General features: G+C 42.4%; 1 protein-coding gene and 1 long non-coding RNA gene across 2 annotated transcripts in view; one reads left to right on the top strand and one right to left on the bottom strand.

Moving 5' to 3' along the window:
• LOC147257485 (uncharacterized) overlaps positions 1 to 21161 on the bottom strand; it is a 52775-nt gene that overhangs the window by 10672 nt on the left and 20942 nt on the right. The window contains exon 2 of the long non-coding RNA XR_015117604.1: positions 491 to 675. This is a non-coding gene — a long non-coding RNA (uncharacterized LOC147257485). The remainder of the gene's footprint in view (positions 1 to 490; positions 676 to 21161) is intronic.
• pax5 (paired box 5) overlaps positions 1 to 21161 on the top strand; it is a 41776-nt gene that overhangs the window by 7703 nt on the left and 12912 nt on the right. Inside the window, exons 2-6 of the mRNA XM_086211452.1 lie at positions 518 to 683; positions 3416 to 3613; positions 4358 to 4422; positions 7817 to 7942; positions 15356 to 15540. Of these exons, the coding sequence (XP_086067578.1) occupies positions 518 to 683; positions 3416 to 3613; positions 4358 to 4422; positions 7817 to 7942; positions 15356 to 15540 (740 nt within the window). The remainder of the gene's footprint in view (positions 1 to 517; positions 684 to 3415; positions 3614 to 4357; positions 4423 to 7816; positions 7943 to 15355; positions 15541 to 21161) is intronic.

The raw sequence follows: 21161 nt of genomic DNA, 5'->3' as shown, positions 1-21161 counted from the left end.
GTGGATTACTGAGCATACAGCTGGACATACAGAGACGTGAATCACACAGGATGATGTGCTTTAGGGTTTGTAAACAGATATTTTCGTCCGGTTGTGCCGATCTTCATAGTTGGTGGTTATGGGGCGCCATTAGCTTCAAACTACATGTATGAGTAGCTGATTATCTGCATTCTGGAGTCATAAAGATGTGATGCATCGGGGGAAAAAGGTCAATGCATCAATTTGTGAGTGCTTGAAAGTAGAATTTTTGGATGATGTGTCGTATGAGATCAAGAAGTTTAAGTTGATATTTCAAACCTTCTCATCTCTTGAATTCTTCAGCAAATCCGTTTTTCTAATTTGTGATCAACTTACATGCAGTCACTTAAAATTAATTTGCATTTCATTTCCAATAACTTCATTCTGAACTTTGTAGCGAAGGAATCCATTTCTATCTTTCTCTACAGCTCCTCCCAAGCCATCAATTTCACCCCTCTCAATTATGACGAACCTAAACTTTGTCACCCGTCTCTTGCAGGACATGGCGGAGTGAACCAGCTTGGAGGTGTGTTCGTAAATGGCAGGCCACTTCCAGACGTAGTGCGACAGCGAATTGTAGAGCTCGCTCACCAAGGGGTCCGTCCCTGCGATATCTCACGCCAGCTACGAGTCAGCCATGGATGCGTCAGCAAAATACTGGGCAGGTAAAAAAGACACAAGAACACTTATTAACAGTGAGCATGAACCAGATGCAGTCAGTTAAAAATGTGAGGTTAATTTTGGGGGGCGTCATCAAACTGAAGCTCCTGTGGGGTCACACAGACCCATCAAGTGTCCATTTAGTCTCCCTGAATGCACGGGCTGCATATTCCTTCCTGTCAACCTTAATCTTCACATGCCACTCATTTGTCTCTACACTTCTCCTTTTCCACCAACACACATTTTTCTTTTCGTCTTCCTCTCCCCTCTTTATCCTGTACTTCTCCTTCGATCCCTCTCAATATTTCTGTCTGGACTCACTCCCTTTTACTCTCTCTCTCTCTCTCTTTCTCTGCCTTTCAAAGCTAAATTCGAAAGTAAATCCTTGCTCGTTCCGTCCCCCAGAGAAGAAAGGGGGACAAAAGGGAAAAGATTCATCACTTTTTAGAATTAGCATCAAAATGAAAGTGGCACCATATTTCTGCACCAAAAAAAAAGAGAGGGAGATTGAGAATGGGAGAAAGACAAGAACAAGGAACACAATCAAAAATGGGAAAAAGGCATGTTAAAAGAAGTGTGAGGAGGAGAGGAAAAAATGAATAAGAGAAAGAGAGGCCATTTGTGGGGATGGAGGGGAAGGATTAGCTACAGCGACCCTCAGCTATATCAAAAAATGTGTTGCTCATTGTTCTCTCTTGCTCCTGTTTCTGTCTCTCTCTCCTTCTCTCTCTCTAAATCTCTCTCTCCCCCCTGTCCTGGCCGTTCAACTCACTGAAGCGTTACTGGGGGGGGGGGGGGGGGTGTTTTATCCTCTCCTCTCTGTCTCTCTGGTGCCAGCAGAACAAAAACACCAACTCTACCACCCTGTGTGTGTGTGTGTGTGTGAGTGTGTGTGTGTGTGTGTGTATTGGCTCATCGTTGTGCAGATATCAATAACCATGCTCGTTTATTCACCAATGATTCACCTGTGAATAATTTAAATAGTTTTCCATTTGAAAATAGATTGTTTTTGCTTTAGGTGTGTTTCATACTCCAGCTGTGAATAGTGAAAATGTGCAGCGCACAAACACACCCACACACATTCACACACAGAGAGGAAGAAAGCGAGACAAGGAAAGGCACATTTAAAGAAACAAACATCTTCACGGAAGGGATTACTCTACCGTATAGCAGTGGCAAGGGAGAGGGAGAGAGAGAGACAGAGACAGAGAAAGAGAGAGAGCAGCAGGTTTAAGACTGACTGACAGCTTGCATCCACACACAGCATCCCCCCTTTTTCTGCAAGCTGTGTAGCGCATTTGCTGTCCTCCCACCCCCTGCCCCCCATGCCCCTTCTGCATGCAAATACATTCATGAAATAGCCATGGTGGACATGAAAATCTCTCCCTCTGTAGTAGGTTTGTGTGTGTGTGTGTGTGTGTGTGTGTGTCACCCTCTTCCACTGTGTAACAATGTGAAATTGCTAAAGGAGACAACAGCCATTCAAATGATGGGTCAGAAATACTTTCTGGCAGGTATGTGTGTGCGAGCTGCACCAAATTCTGCAGCCCACCTGGTGACACCTGCTGAGGTCGGAAACCCCTCTTGCAGAAGTGATCCAGCTAAACAGCAGTTCTGCTAAAACCAACGTCAATAAAACAGTCAGAAATGAAAGACAATGATCAAATGAACTTAGTTTCGTCCTTGAGAAGAGCAGAGAAGAGGGAGTCCCTCATCCTCATCTGTGTGCAAACCACATGCATTACAGAATAGGAACTGCATCATCCAATAACTCAGCAACTGAAACCTATGCGTCACACTTTGTCATTACCGAATGAAACGGAAGCCTTTTGCACAGTCGGGGGAAACCACAGGAGAAGTGCACAGGACAGAGGGATGCGGGATGATTCTCGAGGAGTTTTGATTTCAATTCTGACTGCGATGAGAATGTCAAAAAGACAACGCAGTGGTACAATATCCAAATAAATAAAGGGCAAATATATCAGCGGTGCAGGGCAATCAAGCAGAACTTTCAGTTTTGTTGATGCTACTGAAATTGTCCTGCCAGTGATGATGGGATTTTAGCAGCTTCTTATTTTTGCAAACAATTTAACAACAACCGGTGCTACAATCACGTATTCGGTGTAGCTAGCTGTATCAGTGCAGTGAAGATAATACATCATAAGAGACACACTTATTACACAAGCTGACTTGCCCCCGGATTATAATGAAGTTTATTTTTGAGTAGATCCTACAAACGTCAACATTTCCATCAAATCTGTGGCGGGGGGGGGGGGGGGGGACGACACAGCGAAAGCAGGATTTTCACGTTTTGGAAACGTCTGTGAGAAACTGCAGCGCTCAGCTGTTTGAGGAAATTATGTAGCTTTTCAAAAGATGAAACCACATATTTGTGACCCATTTTCAAAACTCGTATCTTCAGTAGGGATAAGTGGGCTGGAGGCTGAACTGAACAGACACCACTGTATTGGCAGTACTTGAGTAAGAAAGGTTTGAAAGAAATCACATAAAAACGATCTGTTCAAATTCTTATTAATGCAAAATTTGTATCGTTTTGCACCCTGCAACCTAATGCATAAAAATAACAGTTGAAATTTTTGTTTTCAGTGTTTTTAATTTCAGGAGCATTCACACTTGAATTGATTTGAAAATATCCTGTATGACTAGAAGCAATGAGGTGAAATTTGAATTTAAAGATTGTAACCATCATGGGTATCCTCTGTGCTTTGACTGGCAGGTACTATGAGACGGGCAGTATCCGCCCCGGGGTAATCGGGGGATCTAAACCAAAGGTTGCTACACCCAAAGTGGTCGACAAGATTGCCGATTACAAACGCCAAAACCCAACCATGTTTGCCTGGGAGATCCGGGACAGGCTCCTGGCCGAGAGAGTGTGTGACAATGACAGCGTCCCCAGCGTCAGCTCCATCAACAGGTACTGCGTGTGTTTCGGTATCAACGTATAGCAACAGGTACTGAGTGTAAGTCAAGCAATATAATACTGTGTTTTATATGTGTGTGTGCGTGTGTGTTTGAGTGTGTGTCTGGGAGTAGAAAAAGAATAGCAATGAGGCCCCAGTCTCCATATGTATGAAGTGGCTGCAGCTCAGTGGTTCAACACGATGGTACAATGACAACCCTTTCCCCCGAGCATCGAGGCAGAGCGAGGGAGGGATAGTGAAATAAGAGAGAGAAGGAGTGAGCAAAAGAAGCAGACAAAAGAGAGGGAAGGTGCGCAAGAGCAAGGAAAGAAATGGACACAAAAGGGAAGGAAAGAAAGGGGAAGGAGTAGAAGGGAAGAAGAGGATAGGAGAGAAGAGGAAAAGGGAGGGGAAGGAAAAGAGGAAGAAAAGGCTTGCATGAGCAGCCAAGCAGGAAGTGTGAGGCCCCTCTGCCATGTCAGCCTGCCTCAGCCACTTCACACACACACACACACACACACACACACACACACACACACACACACACACACACACACACACACAGCTCCCACGATGGTCGTGTTCCCTCCGTCACTCAGAATCCCCCCTCTCTCTTTGATTCAGTCTCTCTCTCTCTCTCTCTCTCTCCTTCTCTCTCACACACACACACACACACACACACACACACACACACACACTCACACACACTCACAAATGACCACTTCACACACTCTAATATCTCTTCTCTCCTCCTGCAGGATCATTCGGACTAAAGTTCAGCAGCAACCGGGCCAAACGGGCTCAGTGTCGGCTCACAACTTAGGTAGGTAGCTGCCGTAACAATCCTGTTTCCAACTGTCAAAGCATATTTTACAGCAGAACTCTTTCCATCTGTATCTCTCTGGAGAAGAGCCCGTGGGCTCTGTTTGAAATTCTGGACCTTACAGTAACATCGAGCAAAAACACTGACTGCACTTATTTCTTCCATCACTGGAATGCTTTAACTAAAATATCCAAAGATGAATCCAACACTGACATTTGTCCTCATCTATTACGCCGATTTATTTATTTTTGGCTTGAGTTCACCGAATGTTTTAACATTAGAAGATTTTTAACTTTTATTTTTTCGTCCCAAATTTGCCCGAATGTGGGAGAAAAGTGACAGAGCAAAAGGGTTCAGTCACGGCGAGGAAGTTTTGTTTCAGGGTTTGTCCTGTTAACCTGCAAGCAACCAGGACACCCAAAACATTCCAAATCTGACACAACGAATACATGTTGGGACCCACAATATTCAAAGATTAGACAACAATTGGGAATGTTGTAGGAATCCACGGGTAGAATACTTTCTGTATTATACGACATGTCTGCCAGCACACCAGACATGCAGCAAAAAAACAAAACAAAACAAATATAAATTAAATACCAGCCATATCAAATATTAAACATCATCCTATTTCAACTATTTTTTGTTTAGTTTCATTTCATCCTCCTCTGCAGGGAGACAGGAAACATGTAAAGAGAGACCGGAAGTTCATGGCTGGAATTGAACCATGGACATTTGTTGTCATGTGGCACACACAGAACTGGGGTGTGGAACTGCTTCGAATATCAATAGGATGAGGAGTAAATCTACAATTTATCCTTCTTTTATATTGTAAAACTGCATAAAAGCGTAGGAAGTTTCTGACTTACTAAGACCACAATTTGGTAACTTGGTTTATATTTTCATGTGAATAAACTCCTTTGATTGTGTGTCAAGGACACTGAGCTTAAACAGATTTGTAACAGAATATATCATGTCATTTAAAAGAAAAAACAAACAAACACTGTGACCTGAATTTAAAAGATTCATCAGGAACAGGTATTGAAATCAAGGTAAAAGCACAAGGTCAAATTCTGAGTGATACACCTGGCCCCAGGCATAAATCTTTACTTCTTTACTAACGGTGAACTATCATTATGTGTCACTCTGGTAATTCCATGCAGATTTATTTGGGAAATTCCCTTACAAAAAAATATCAGAAGGTATCGAGACTTTAGAGCACGCCCTGCTTCATTTCCTCTCACCTCCCTGCTGTCTGGATGGGCTCTGTGCTAAACTCTCCGCGGGGTATCGCATAAATGAATTTGTGTTCAACCAAATTACCACAAACAGGAGCTCGCAGATCATTTTTTTTACTCCTCAGTGGATGAAATCAGCCACGTTTTAGGTTTTCAATCTGGATATTTCAGCAAATGAAGGAAATGTTCCGTGTGATTCTACTGTTGAATGAACTCTACGAAGGAATGTTTCACATAATGATGAACCCCCCCAAAAAATCTTATTAGCTCTTCGACTCCAAAATCTGTGACTATACTCTCTAAAGAAATCATTATTATGTTGATTGAAATCCCACTTGAAGCTGAATATTTCATTAACAGGGTTTGAAGTATATAATCATGTTATAGACTGAAGCAATACAACTATTATGACTGTTATTTCCTTTTATGTGATGAGAGTCTCAGATTACAAACAAATACGACAGCCCCCCTCCATCTCTCTCTCCATCTCATGCCCCGCAGTGGATTGTTTCAGTTTCTCTCATATCTTCATAATCACACATTGTCTATTAATCTAAATTAATTTCACACGCACCGCTCCCCGATTCCTGCCTTTTACACACACAAGCACGCACGCACGCGCACGCACACACACACACACACGCACACACACACACACACACGCACACACACACACACGCACACACACTCTCTCTTTCTCTCTCAGAGATTATACAGATAAATAGGTCCCACTCCCAGGCGGAAAATTGAACATTTGGATTTGCAGAATAAAAGCTTTACGTTCAGATAAAAAAAAAAAAAAAATACAGAGTGAAAAGAAAGAGAAAGGAAAATCAGATAATTGAAGTGCTAAATCAAGTGATGGGAAAAGGAGGGATATGCATTCATTATAATCTCCTTGTCGTTAGTGAAACAGTAAATGCTGGAAGGGACCTTGATCCTCTGGTTCGTCAGTTTTTTTATTCCCTTTTCGGCCTTGTCGTTCTATGTTTGGAGGTCTGCTGGGAGAGGGGATTAGGATGTCTGTCTTCACACCTTTCTGTCCCTCCTGGGATACCGTACTGTCACTCAGCCCCAACGTCTGCTTACTGGTGTACAGATAAGGGACCATGGAGTGACTGTATGTTGCGGTGTGTATATATGTTGGAAGGAGGTAGCAAGATGTGTGTGTGTGTGTGTGTGTGTGTGTGTGTGTCTGAAGGGGTGACAAGTATGTCGCCATGTCCCCCATGCAGTGAGGAATTGCCTCCTCCAGGGGGGAGATCAGAGTAAGAGATGAACACTGACAGACCCATGCCCTTTGTGTCTCTCTCTGCCATCCCTTTACTCTCACAGCCAAGTTAGATTTAAAAAGATAAAAGTGCATAAAAACTGAATTTTTGCTCTTTGTTGTTGAGAATTAAGAGGCTGGGAGACAGAGCTGTCTTTAATAGCACAGCAAAATTGTTTGTTACAATTGTTTTCTTAATTGATCTCTCATAATACCGGTCAGAATACACGTGCAGAAACATTCCGCACAGCCACTTCTGCATAGGTGATTACCTCATGTTATACGTGATGACCTCATTACTCTTAGTTTTCCCTTTAGTTTTTAGTCTTTGCATATAGTCTCATATGTGGTAATGTAGGTACAACACTCGTATCAATGGCTTCTCCTGTTTGCAAGTGACCTGCACTTTTGACTGACCTCATCTACGAGGAGATGCGTAGGAACGAGTCCTAGAACCCAGAAATATGTTAGCATTGGGGAATTTCCAGTTCCCTTATCTCAAAGTTCACATTAGTGTAAGATATTTTTACATTTCATTTCAAAGACATAAAATATAAAACTGCATTAATGCCTCAAAAGTCATAAAACAGGTCATCTTAATCCAAAATGCATTGTAAAAATCCCATTGGTTTTTGGACAAGGGAACCAACGGCAATGCTAACTGCTAATTGCTAATTGGGTACTCGATAGAGGAAGTGAGCTGATGTTTCTCGCTTTTTCTGAAAAGACATCAAATCTGTAACACCTCTCCAGACATTAAAACCTGGTACGACTTAGTTTGTTGAAAAGATGCAGCTCTTGGGATTTTATAAAAGTCTGTGTCAGATACTTAAACTGAAAAATTGGAATATTTCTCACAACACGCTGTCATGTGATCTGTTTGCAGCGACATCGGTGGCAGCCACACAGGTCTCCGCGGTGACCAGCGACTCTGCTGGCTCCTCATACTCAATCAGTGGCATCCTGGGTATCAGTTCAGCTGCTGATGTGGGGAAGAGGAAGAGGGATGAAGGTGAGCAGGAGAGTGTATGTCTGTGTGTCTGAGCGTACTTTCATGTCCTTGTGTGTTTCTCCCACGCATACTACTCTCACACACACATATGATGGATGGCCTTAGGACCCCCAACCTTGTCTTTCTGGCATGGAAACCCCAGAAGGGAGGAACTTGGCACATGAGGATCAATGACAGATGTGCGTGCATGTGTGTGTGTGTGTGTGTATGTGTGTGTGTGTGAGAGAGAGAGAGAGAGAGAGAGAGAGATGTGGGAGTTCAAACTCAAATATCTTCATTCATAAATCCTCTGTTTACTAACAGTTCTTCATTTGAGAACCACCTGAGAGGCAGTTTATACATACACTATTGATCACAAACGCTGGTATTCCAGATCGATGTTTTATGCATGCTGACAGAGAGACAGAGCATGTATGTGTACACATCAGGGTGTTAACACATGTATATTTTTTTTATACATCTTTGAATGTGCAGGTGAGTGTGTGTGTGTGTGTGCGTGTGTGTGTGTGCGCGCGCGCGTGTGTGTGTGTGTACACATGGTGGTGTCAGCAGCATTAAAAAGCCATCACACAGACAGTCTCCTACGGTAAATGAGACAAGACCAGATGTTGGAGCAAGGGGGGCTTACCTTGCTCTCTCTCGCTTCACAATCTCACACACACACACACACACACACACACACACACACACACACACACACACACACACACACACACACTATCATCACTATTTTGGTTTAACACGTGCATGTAGTCACCAGCAATAATTTCATCCACAAAAACTAGTAGGCTAAAATGTTCATTGAGTCCCCTTTTTCAAATGCTAACAAATAAAACTAACTGATGTGCACTCACATCAGAAGACTCACTTAAACTAAATCAACTGCCCAAAAAAAACCTGAGGAGAAACATCAAGGCTCCCCAAAGAGAATTCAAGGTCGGTTTTCAAACAGGTTTCTTCAACTATGATAAGACCAAGACGACAAGAAAATGATGAAATAAAGAGGATGACTACATATGAAGAAGATTTGAAGGATATTTGACTCAAAATGAAGACAAAATTAAGAAATAGAACACTACTCACTGGGAAATTTCATTTCACATCATCATATTAATTGCTTGGAATTTTCCAACTCTAACTCTGTGGTGAAATTTTGCTGGTATCCTTTTATTGTAACCCACATTTCTTTACCCAACACTATTATCTCTGCTCTCATGTCTGCCACAAAGACTCGTGATCAGATACGGAGCTCCGGTTTTCTAATTAGGAGCATTATTGTTCCACTTTGTTCTCCAAGTGCATGATGTGCGACACCATGTGCTACAAGTGTGGTCCGTTTGTTGTTTGACTCTAACTGGACTTTGTGGTTCAGATTCATTTGGGGAGGGGGAGCGAAAAAAATCCCTTCATTGAATCATCATGAAAGTGAGCTGCTTGGTGTCACGTTAGCTTGTGTTTTATCCTGCGTGTTAGTGTGGCAGAGGTCTGCGTGGTTGGCTCTGTGGTCTAATTAACAGCATTGCTAATCACAGCTTCCATTAGAGCAACCCCCACTGGATAATGACACACACACACACAGCAAGGGGCGACAGGAGGAACAGCATGCACTGACATGGACAGACAAACACAAACACACAAGAATGCGGTAATGCAATCTACGCCCATATGCATATTTATACACACAGAGCAAAACAGTTATAAACCCGCCATCATGCAGTCTTCTCGTTTATGTCTGTCTGTGTGCACAAGTGAATATCTTTCTGGAATGAGATGGATTGAATAGATGAGTAAGAGTGCTTCTCCCTATAGTTTTTCTTTAAAACTGTCGAGTGCCTTTACATTTTTTTCCTGGAGCCTTCAGCCAAGTAAACACATTTCAGTTCCGATAAATCTTTTGGGATTTTAACATTTTGTCATCTTGAGACAAGCACAACAGAATTTAAAAATAGTTCCATTTTGCCAGCTCCATAACTTCATATATTATATAATCATATAGATATATAAAAGTATAGAATATTTATTATATGTACAATTACTTTCCTTACACAGTGAATAGAAGTTTTCCTTGCACATTAATCGCTTTAAGTCAAAATTATCAAGTGAAAAAAAAACACATTTAGTGGAAGACCCTTGAATCGTCACATCATATCATATTGTTAAACCCAACATTCATGTTTACATATTTTTATCCTGCTTTAGAGTAAAATGATACATCATTTGGTCTGCAATAGCCTCCAATATAGTGAACCTCTCTGAGTCCCTTAAACAGGATGAAATAAACTCGTATTTAAAAGTGCCTCTCTAGAATTGTAACTGCAAACTGCAGTGACGCAGACCCTAAGAGCTGCTCCGGTCGGAGCATTTTATTATATATATATCATGAAAATCTCAACACAGTGGCTGAGGAGCCACATCGCCAGCTAGCATTTCAGCAATGTTATTAGCAGCATGACACATTTGTGTCAAAGTATAAATGTTTGTCTTTGCCAGAGGTCACAATGTTGGCGAGGTGCAGACCAAACAAGTAGAAATCGGGCTTCATTCTCAACAAAGCAAAAACAAATTTGACATCAAACTCAAATTTTGCTGTGAATCAAAGGGAAACTGCGGTGTGACAAAATGAAAGAAGGCAGCAGGTGGAATATTCGTCTGGAAACACACCGAAGTCTTTTCTGTTCAGTAATGGCCTCCTCCAAACAAGCGTCTGACTGTTTTTATCACCACACTCTTTACAACTTTATATATTTTCTTTTCATAGTGATATTCATTAAAACAATATATGAAATAGAAATAAGCTTTTAGCTTAATCCCGCTTGTGGTTCTGTCTGTACTCCAAACCTTCCTCCTCCCTCTCTTTTACACCAGGGCTAGCATAGCATAGCATCGCATAATTGGAAATGGCAGCTGTGGATGTGAACATAGGAAGCCCACATCAACCTGCTAATATCTAACTCTGTCAAGACAAATTTGACTTTGAATCATTTGTGGTAAGGAAAAATTCATTTGGAGGTTTAAGGCTTGGCTTTAGCGTTAACACAGACTTAAGTTAGCAATGGATTTACTTTTAGTTTTGGGAATGACATCTGGTTTAGGAAGGGGCTACGGGAATGCATTATATACTCACAGCTATGGAAAAACGTGTGTGCGTGTGTGTGTGTGTGAGAGAGTGCGTGTGTGTGTGTGAGAGTGCATGCGTGTGCGGAGGAGGAGTGTGTGAGGGTAAAGCCCTGTGGTGACCTGTGCCCCCAGCAAAAGCGAGGGGAAGTGGGGGGGTTGAAAGGGGGCAGAATGTAAATGAATGGGATTGAATGGAAGAACTTGACTTGTGGGGCCAAAAGGGGACTATTGTATCTGACCTATTCTTATACACACAGACATGTGTGTGTGTGTGTGTTTGTTTGTTTGTGAGTTGTTGAATTAGGTAATGTTTCTTCTAGAGAAACCTGGGGGAAAAAAGACAAAATTTGAAAGAAGCTTGCATCATGTTTTTGCTTAAAACAGAGCAAAATTGTGTTAATGGTATTATGAACCAAGCTGACCTTTGACCCTCTTGTGCATCGACTGTGACATGCAGCAGCTTACCAAATAAAAGACGCTGGGAATGAGCAAGAGATGGTGAGGTGAAGAGGGGAGGATGGAAGAGAGAGGAGCTTCACCCTTCACCCGGAGTTCCTGTCACACACCCCCAAACTTTGATCTGTGGAGTTTAGATCGCACGCACACAGCATACGCGCACACACACACACACACAAAACTCTGAAGTCAGACTAACGACTATCGTCTGCTCACTGTGATAACCTGTGTCAAGAGTAAAAAGATGCACATGAGTGGCGTCATATGCCCAGCACACACACACACACACACACACACACACACACACACACACACACACACACACACACACAATGCATTACAACACTCAAACAGGTGACGTCAAATCTACCTCTCAAGGTACTCAAATTTAATAACTTCCCAGGAATTTTGAGATATGGAAAAAGCAAGTTAAGTAAGAGAGAGCTGATGATGGAAAGAATGAGGATGAGGAAGACAGAGAGAGAGGGCAGAAGAGAGAGGAAAAAAGACAGAAAGGAGAGAACAATAAGGGCTCATTGTTTGTTTTGTTCTGCTCTGAAAAAGAGGGAAGAGAAGCGCTTCCCTTCTGAGACTGACTCACAGAGATAGAAGCAGCTGTGTGTGTGTGTGTGTGTGTGTGTGTGTGTGTGTGTGTGTGTGTGTGTCCGACAGTGAATAGGATTTAACCCGTCACGGCAATGAGTTTCTTTACCCATCCATGGATACAATGACACCAGCCGGATATCAAGCTACCCACCCGCACAACACACACCGACCCACACCCTTACACACACACACACACACACACACACACACACACACACACACACACACACACACACACACACACAATACTGATTATCATAAATGATCAAGCTTTGTTCTTACAGCTTGATTACAGTAGTTTGTGTTGTTTCCCTTGTTCTCCATCTCCATCTGGTCCTTTGTGGTCGCCACGTTGAGGCAGGCTAGGGTCACTCTTTCAGGGTGCATTTGTGTGTGCGCGTGTGTGTGTACGTGTGTGTGTATGTGTGTGTGTGACAGAGAGACAGCAGAAAGCAATAAGCCAACTGAAATGGTGCCATCAGAGCTACATGATTGATCAATTGAATTCCATCATGAGGACTGGCTGGTGGGATTAAATGGGTCGCTGTGGGTTACCAGGCTAAAGCATCATACCGGCTTTATCTCCTCTCTGATTGGTCTGTCACCAGAGACCTGGACCATACACTCACACTGCACCCAGTGTATGTGCATGTGTGTGTGTATGTGTGTGTTTGATGATGAGAGAGAAAGAGAGATTATGATCAAGGACTGTGTTTGTTGGAGTGAGAGTAGGTGAAAGGGGTTTTGTGTACTGAAAAGGTGCGGAGGGTTTTAGCTGTGCAGGACACTGTGAGTGTGAGGATGTTTTCTCCACCACAAAGACACCATCTGATCTGATGTTTACTTGAAATGAACTGAAGACTCACTGGGTCAAATTCAAGGAAACGTGTAGTGGAATGTCCATGGTTTTATTTTCATTTTTGTCATATAATCACCAAAAAGAGACGCACATGACCATTAAAATCCCTCACACAGTTTGTGACCATGTGTTAGTATTATACAGCCTTGGAAGTGTTAGATTATAGTGCACAAGCTACACCTTTAAGACCATCCAGGTCATTTTTGTTCGAGATCATATTTGATGCTCCCCTCCCCTGCTCCTTTACATATAAGTCATAGTTTACACCCCCCATTGAGCAGGCTCAACATATTCTAAATAAATAAAAAACCCAACCAAAGCCGTCACCAGACACAGACACAGTTCTGTTAACGTCATATTAACCCAAATGGTAGAATTTCAAAGCAGCTTGCAGCACAATGCAACACCTCTTGCTAAATATCACTATTTCCATCATACATGGGCGCTATGAGGCATGAGAACCCATCACAGAGTCAGTCTAAAACTTGTCATTGGAAACATTTTTAAAATCCTTGCTCTTTCCAATAATCAGCTGTATGATTACAGTTAGGGGGAGGTTATGGTAACGGATTCTAAACTACGGCTTGAGTTAGGCAACTAAAACATTTAGTAGAAGGGATACTTCAACTAAAAAGTGCATTCTGACTTTCAGGTACTCAGTAACACATTGAGCTTGTGAAGACACCCCCCCCCCCCCCCAAAAAAAACAACAACAAAAAAAGCCAGTCGTGTGTATTTAGCCTGAAATTAATGACAACCCTCTCCATCAACTGCTAACAACAGCAAAATTGTCCAAAAAAAAACAGCAAAACTGTCCAAAAAAACTCAAGCTCAGTGTCCAGTATAATCCACATCGTCTTTCTCCAGGCGTATGCTAATCCAGTATCACTTTGGTTTGAGCTAAAAACACACAGACCATAACATTTCCACTTTGGTGCTACTATGAACCAGTGGGTTGGAAGAGTTTTATTGCTGATAGTGGTAGCTTGCCAATAGCTTCAATCTAAATATACATGGTTTGCTTTTTGGATTCATAGACTGACAAAAAGTAATTTACAGGAGGGAGAAAAATATCTTGATTAGCTCAAGACACTCATTGCTGAAAAGCAAAATACACATTTTCTGAATTGATGAACAAAATTATGTGACACAATGCAAACTCGGGTCTCGTTTGTTTTTGTTTTTTTTGAAGTGAAACACCCCAATCTGAGTTCTAACATCTATTTTGCTGCTTCAAAACCATAGCACTTCCTGCACTGGCATACTCGGGACCCAGTAGAGGGTCAGTTTCACCAAATATGGATGTCAGTCCTTCGGATACCGACTGCAGTTTATTGTGCCTATAGACTTAAATGTAGTGGTGTTGCTACATTTTCAGGTCTCAGCAGGTACTATCCATCAGAACTGAGCGCCATAATCTTGAAAGTGATATTTTCTCTCATTCTTTCTTGCTTGCTTTTTTGGCTGCGTCACTCTTTGTTGTTTCTTTAGGACCATTCCTGCTCAAATGGATCTGTATTTTCAATCCAAATCGGAAAAAAAAAAAAAAAAAAAAAAAAAATATATATATATATATATATATATATATATATATATATATATATTTGAGACCCCTTCCCCCTTCACCACTTGCCCATCATATCACTCTCCCTGCCCCTTCGGACACACACACACACACACACACACACACACACACACACACACACACACACACACACACACAGTGACCCCCAAGACTAAAATAGGCTCTCAGGAGCAGTTTGGAGCGATGAATTGGCTCTATAGCGGTGGGATTTTGAACCTCATCCCCCCTTTTCTCTTTATCTATTTCTCCTGCTCTCTCTTTTCTAATCATTTGTGGGCCGCGACTTTTCACAGTTCTTATAATTGTCTCGTTCAGTCCCTCAGCCTTGCAATAACTGCAGGATACGAGAGCTCACAGTCTAATACTGATACCGCAGCAATATATATTTGTGTGTCTGTGTGTGTACGGGTGATATGACAAGAGTGATGGAGGAGTGTGAGTAAGAGGCGCGAGTGTACTTTTGAGAGATCAAGAGGGAGAGGTAGAGTGTGCTTGGTAATGGATTGCATTTGTATGCATTTTCTCTGAGTCTTCACAATCTATGAAGTAACCCAGTCTGAAATCATCTCACTGAGGTGCACTTGAGTTCATTCTTCTATGGATCTGCCACTATGATTTATTTTATTAGTACTCTCCTTTCACCCTCACGTTCCCCCTCCATCTCTGTCTGTCTGTCACACATTAGAACTGCTAACATCTCTTTATATCCCCATATAAACCTCTTATTCCTCCATTAATTGCCATTTCTCTACAACCCTTCTAATGTCCATCTCTCATCCCCCCCCCATAGGTTTGCAGGAGTCACCGCTGGCCAATGGGCACAGCCACAGTGGGCGGGACTTCCTCAGGAAGCAGATGAGAGGGGAGCTGTTCTCACCGCAGCAGATCGAGGTACTGGACCGCCTGTTTGACAGACAGCCATCCTGTCCAATCCAATCCAGCTCTGACCTCTATGTGAGCCCTGACCCTGGCAAGGTAAGGGCGTGGCTCAGTGCAGACTCGGGGCTGAGGCTGAGTTTGGGGCAGGTTGAGGGTCAATCAGACTTTAGGTTACAGCATGCATGAAGGCAAACGTGTTTGTAGTGACCACCTGTAAGGCTTTCCAGGTGAAATTTCCAATGGGGAACTTGGCTATTCTGGATATTTGATGAAAAGAAGACATCACTATTTTTACCTGAGAGAGCTGGTCCTGCCTGCTAAGTATGGCCCTAGAAGTCCTCCGACCCAAACGACTATGTGATAGTTTGCTCATTACATGAATAATGGTTTTTTTTTTGGACCATCATAACAGAGCAATAAGGAATAATCTCAAGTATAATAAAGGCCAGGTTTACAAACAAGGGTTTTGGCTTGAGCAAGGTTAGAGAAAGCTTCATTTTTGTGAAGATACGCAAAATGTGGTCTGACTATTTTTGACTCGCAAGAACAGGAAATGGGAAAACCAACCAGCACCTTAAATTTTCTCTTTATATGGATTTTCTCACTTGACCTTCTTTCCTTCTGTCCTGTGGTCATCATCAGTACCATGACTTGAAAGCAATATAAGTTGTTTCACCACTTGCTTTTATGAGAAATTGACATTTTTTACTTTTGTATTTTCAAAGCAATAAATGAAAATTACAAGCACCATAGTGACTATCAATCTCATTGAGCTTTTTGGGGGGGGGGGGGGGGGCTGGTGTTTGTGGGTTTTAATGTATATTGATTGACAGGCCACCTGTCTGAGGTGAAAACCCACATCTCACCTTGTCTGAGCCAGAGGTGAGGGATGGATGGATGGATGGGTGGGTGGATGGATGGATGGTTGGACATAGGAAATGCAGTTCGTGTATTGATACTTCATGTTGCTCATTCGCTAATTAACCTGAACTCATCAATATCAAGGTGTGTTTTAAGGCCTTATGAGCCGCTGCATGTTTCTCTGCTCTGATAGACTCAGTGATGGCTAAGACTCAGTCAGGCCTGGCCTATTGATGTTCCTATAATCTGAACCCACTGCAGGGGTTAATGAGCGTATTGACCTGCCTTTCATTATGACATCACTTCCTGCTGCTTGGGGACAGTGATGGAGCTGAGTCTGCATGCTGATCCATCTTGGGAATGCGGTGCATAATTGTGTGCTGTTTACATGTTAGAAAAGGGAAGGGGGGAAAAAAGGAAGAGAAAGGGTGCGTTTTAATGTTGCATTTGAATTGACCTCCCGCCCTTTCCCTGCAGCGTGCTAATGTAATTCTGAGTGGAATGGACAGGTGTAATGACAACACAGCAACAGGCTAACATTTGTATTCTCTCAAAGGGTCTTCTAATATGCAGCCCTCAGGTCAATATTAGGAAATACATTTCACAATGTCTTAAAATGACACCATTGTTTCCACCAGCTTTGAAGATATGACTGCTTAAGCTTTATTTATTTAGTCAATGTCAAGGGCAATAGGACAAACACACACTGGTGGAGTTGCAGTATATGGAAACACAGATAGGCTGCAGCCTTAGACCTAAAGGGCAGAGTTTGGCTTTTTAGCCCATTCATTTCCCTCTGACCGACATGGAGAGTGGAGTGGCGTAGGGCGAGAGGTCGACAGGGATTGGCTGTAGTAGCTCTATAGACTATGACTCAAGACTATAATACCCATGATTCATAGGTCAGTGTCCTCTCTGAGCTAAGTCAAGCCACTGGGGTCAGGTTAGAGATGGGGGCATTAAACTCTGGGTCGCCCTGGGGTCAAACTGGCTTTAGGAGCTGCATTGTGATTACAAAGATGTGCAAGCACGCACGCACACACACACACACACATCTACATCACTATCTGTCCCTCTACCTCTGCTCCTTTCTATCATCCTGTCTAGTCAACCACCCCCCTTTTTTCCCAGCCTGAATTTCCCAGAGGGGATGATTGACAGTCATACCCTTAACACTGACAGCCACAGCTCAGCCTCTGTGGTATGTGGTCTTTGTGTGTGTGTGTGTGTGTGTGTGTGTGAGTGTGAGAGAGAGAGAGAGAGTGTGTATTGGTGAGGTTATGGTCAAGGAGGGTCACACTGCGCTGTGACTGACATTTCTAAAAGACGCCTCCCACACTTGGACCTGCTGTTGATGCTGTGTACGGAGGTGACTTTGATGGAGTGTTTTTCAGGATACTTAAAAGTCTATCTTTGTGAGAACCAGCTTGGGGTTTGACCTTGCCATTGAGTTCTGATGCTTAAGTGAAAGTTGGAAAGGTTTTAGGTCCTAAGGTAAGAGTTGGGTTAAGGATTCAACTCTAGAAGTTTTTGCATAAGAAAAAGTTAATGGAAATGGCAAAAAAAACAAAAAAACAAAACTAAACCTGATGTGTTTTGCCTTTTTTTTTTTTTTTTTTTTTTAGAAAAGAACATTTCTGTAGAATAGGAGATGGAAACCCTTGCATGAGACTCATTCTTTATTTTCCATCTTTACTCACCTTGAAGAGATGTAAAATAAAATTTCTCACATCAATCTTATTTGATCTGTCCCCAGTCGTTGCTTTTCTCTCCCTGTTTGTCACAGACCATTTCTGCTCCTGCTTCCTCTTGTTCTCCCCCCATCACTGTAGTCTATTAAGTCTCACTATTAATTTGTGTGTGTGCTTCTATGTGTGTCTGCATGTGTGCCTGTCAGAGAGAGTTCATTTGAATTTCCCTTCAATCACTTCCTATTACTCAGGTGATAAATCAGTTCGGTTGATGGTGCCCCCACCTATCCATGCCACTCTAGATCCAAATGCCCATCCCTTTTTTTGTCCAGAGAGATTTGCTGCACTGTTTTGTTTTGGGGGTTTTTTTTGGAGGGGAGAAGGGGTTGTCAGAGAACCAGTTCCCGCTGTTTTGCCATTCTCTCTAGCTATAAAGCTTTTCAATAAGCAAAGAGGTCAAAGGTGATTTTTCTGTCCAAACACAGAGATGTCTGTGTTCACTGTTACATTTTTTTCACAATCACTATTGTTTGCTGTGATTGTTTTACTGTTCTGTTTGGTGCAAGTGCGTATACACATTCATTTTTTCACGTTTCCCATTTTGGATGATAATAAATAACCAATGATGATTGAAAAATGACAAACACATGGAAAAAAATATTATAGTATAACTTTGGAAAGTATTTATTAAAGGCTTTTATAGTTTGCTTTAACAATGAAATCAGCTGCCATCTTTTTTGGCAATAATTACTTACAGGGAAATATTTTCTTTGGGGGAAGAATATACATCTCAGTTGAGACTGTTCATGTGTGAGTATCGTATACAGCAGCGGGGCTGAATCTGTGTTTGTATTCCGCATGTTTGTGGTGATGAATGAGGCATGTGGTTCGCGTGTGTGCCTAAGGTGCAGAGGAATGAGCTGTCGCACACTTTGGTTAAACAGATAACTTTCATTACAATGGTTTTAGAAATAGAATTTTCTGAAAATCGGCAAAATATCGCACATTTCTAGCCTGCCAGTTCTGACACATCAGGAAGTTACCGTTCCATCCTAATGCTAATATTCTGTTTCTCATTTGAATCAATGACTCATCGATTAATAAATCAACATGAAATGCTAAATGTCAGCCCTCTACATAATTCAAAATTTATGAACTTACATCTCCTCCCCAGAGTTGAGCTCTATCTGGCTCGTCTGGAAATGAATATCCTTCCCAACCCTGGCATGCTCAGTTTGAGCACAGATGAATTCCTTCCCCACAATCCCTGTCTCCGTTTGTGGGCCTCAGAGGGAATTGTATTTGTTTATAGCTGAGCCTTTTTCCATCAGGAGCACACAAGGATGTGGAGAGGGAAACCGAGAAATCAGAAGCTATTTGGGGAATGGAGAAAGGCGGGAAATACTATTATGCAAATGGCATAAGCCAACACGGCCAGGTTGCACGTGTGTGTGAGTGACTCAGAGGGTCGATTAGGGCTCATCTGTTATTGATGTGAGATTTGGAACAAACCATTACCATACCATATCTGGGTGAGTAGACCAACCTTCCTTGTTCCAAGTAGGGGGTTACTGCAAGAAACAGAAGTTGGACTGCTATTAATGAGGCTAACGTGTAAGAATGCTCCATTATTAGCATTTGGCTCGTTAGCTTTTTGTGGAAGTATTCGACAACATAACGCTATACGTGCTGTAGTTAGAGTTGTTTTGCAGTGTGGAAAACTTTATTTTATTGTTACCTACTTAGAATGGCTTTTTGAAATGAAATTCACTGTTGGAGAATACTACAGTGAATGTCTGGTCAGGTTTAGACACAGAAAACACTACGAGTCAGGTAAGGACAACTTAGTTTTCTGGGTTATAATTGTGAAACGCTGTTGTAAATGGGATTGGAACTCCTGGTGTTGTTGAACCTGGGAATTTATACGTCAGTGTACTCTTTCAACACATTACCTACAACTTAAGAGGTCCTGGCCATTATAAGTTTTATTCTGCGAGATTGCCCAGAATTCATTGGAAATATCCTCTCAAACAATGAAATTAATGAATGATGGCTGAATAATTTTCTGTTCTAATACACTAAAATGCAACAACGCCTAAAAGGGGCCTCAATTTTTTTGGGGTGTAATGGTTATGATGGATTTTCTTATAAGCCAAGACATTAGAAAACATATAATATATGGCATTTATGTTACACAAAGAAATCCGTTTTATAAGCTTGCAAATAGTGAATGTATCAGATTTTTTTGTTTTTAACAATAATTTGTAATTGAATGGACTTATTCTTTGAGTTTCCCACAAGATGAATGGATCATTTCCTTTCAAGTTCTTTCTTGTGTTCCATTTATTTATATAAAAAACTCCCATCTCGCTTCTTCTGATCTCTCTCTTCTTGTCCACCTTGCATCTCTCGTTGATGTCATACAAATCTGCTCATTCCTCTCTCTCACTATCACTTCCTGCCCCAGATCTAGCTCACCCTGCCACCATTCCTCGTAACCCCTCCAGCCTGTCCCATACACCCCCCCCCCCCCCCCAATCACCATACCACCAACCCCCAAACCCCTCAATGGCCCCGCAGCTGCGTCCCTCCTCTCTGATGAGGGCTGATGGCGCTGTATGAGCGGTGGAATTGACAACATTTACGGGGCCGAATGAGAATGATCCATCTTCCTTAGCAGGCCTGTCACCCCGCTGGCCAAACTTCATCATGGCCAATTACCACAGCAGACCCCTTCCTCACTGATGCTGCTGCTGCCCGGCCCCCATCTACATGGATACATGGACACATTAGACACCATTATAATAAGACCGACGCCAGCCGGGGTGGGGTGGGGAGGGGGGACTGCATGTATGATTGGTTTTTAAAAAAAAAACTACAGGTGTGATGTGCGAGGGGGGAGGTGAGGGGAAAGACATTAGGAGAGAAAAGAGGGCTTAAAATGTGTCTGAAGTCTAAAGAGAGCGAGAGAGGCGTGTGTGTAGTGTACAGGGTAAGCTCTTATTTGGCAGGTCACAGTCCAGTGGTTGTGTTGTGTGTTGACGAGCACAGGGGTGTTTAAGAGGTCAGTGAGCACAAACCTACACTCACACCTCCACACACACACGGATTCATAGGTATTAAAAGGGTCAGTGCAAAACTCGCACCTCATCACCGAAAGGAAAT

The sequence above is a fragment of the Aulostomus chinensis genome, chromosome 8, assembly GCF_037954235.1.
Source record: "Aulostomus chinensis isolate RoL2024-O1b breed Wild chromosome 8, RoL_Achi_v1.0, whole genome shotgun sequence".
NCBI lineage: Eukaryota > Metazoa > Chordata > Actinopteri > Syngnathiformes > Aulostomidae > Aulostomus > Aulostomus chinensis.
Note: the sequence above shows the minus strand (reverse complement) of the source record. Positions and strands in the feature narration are given on the sequence as shown.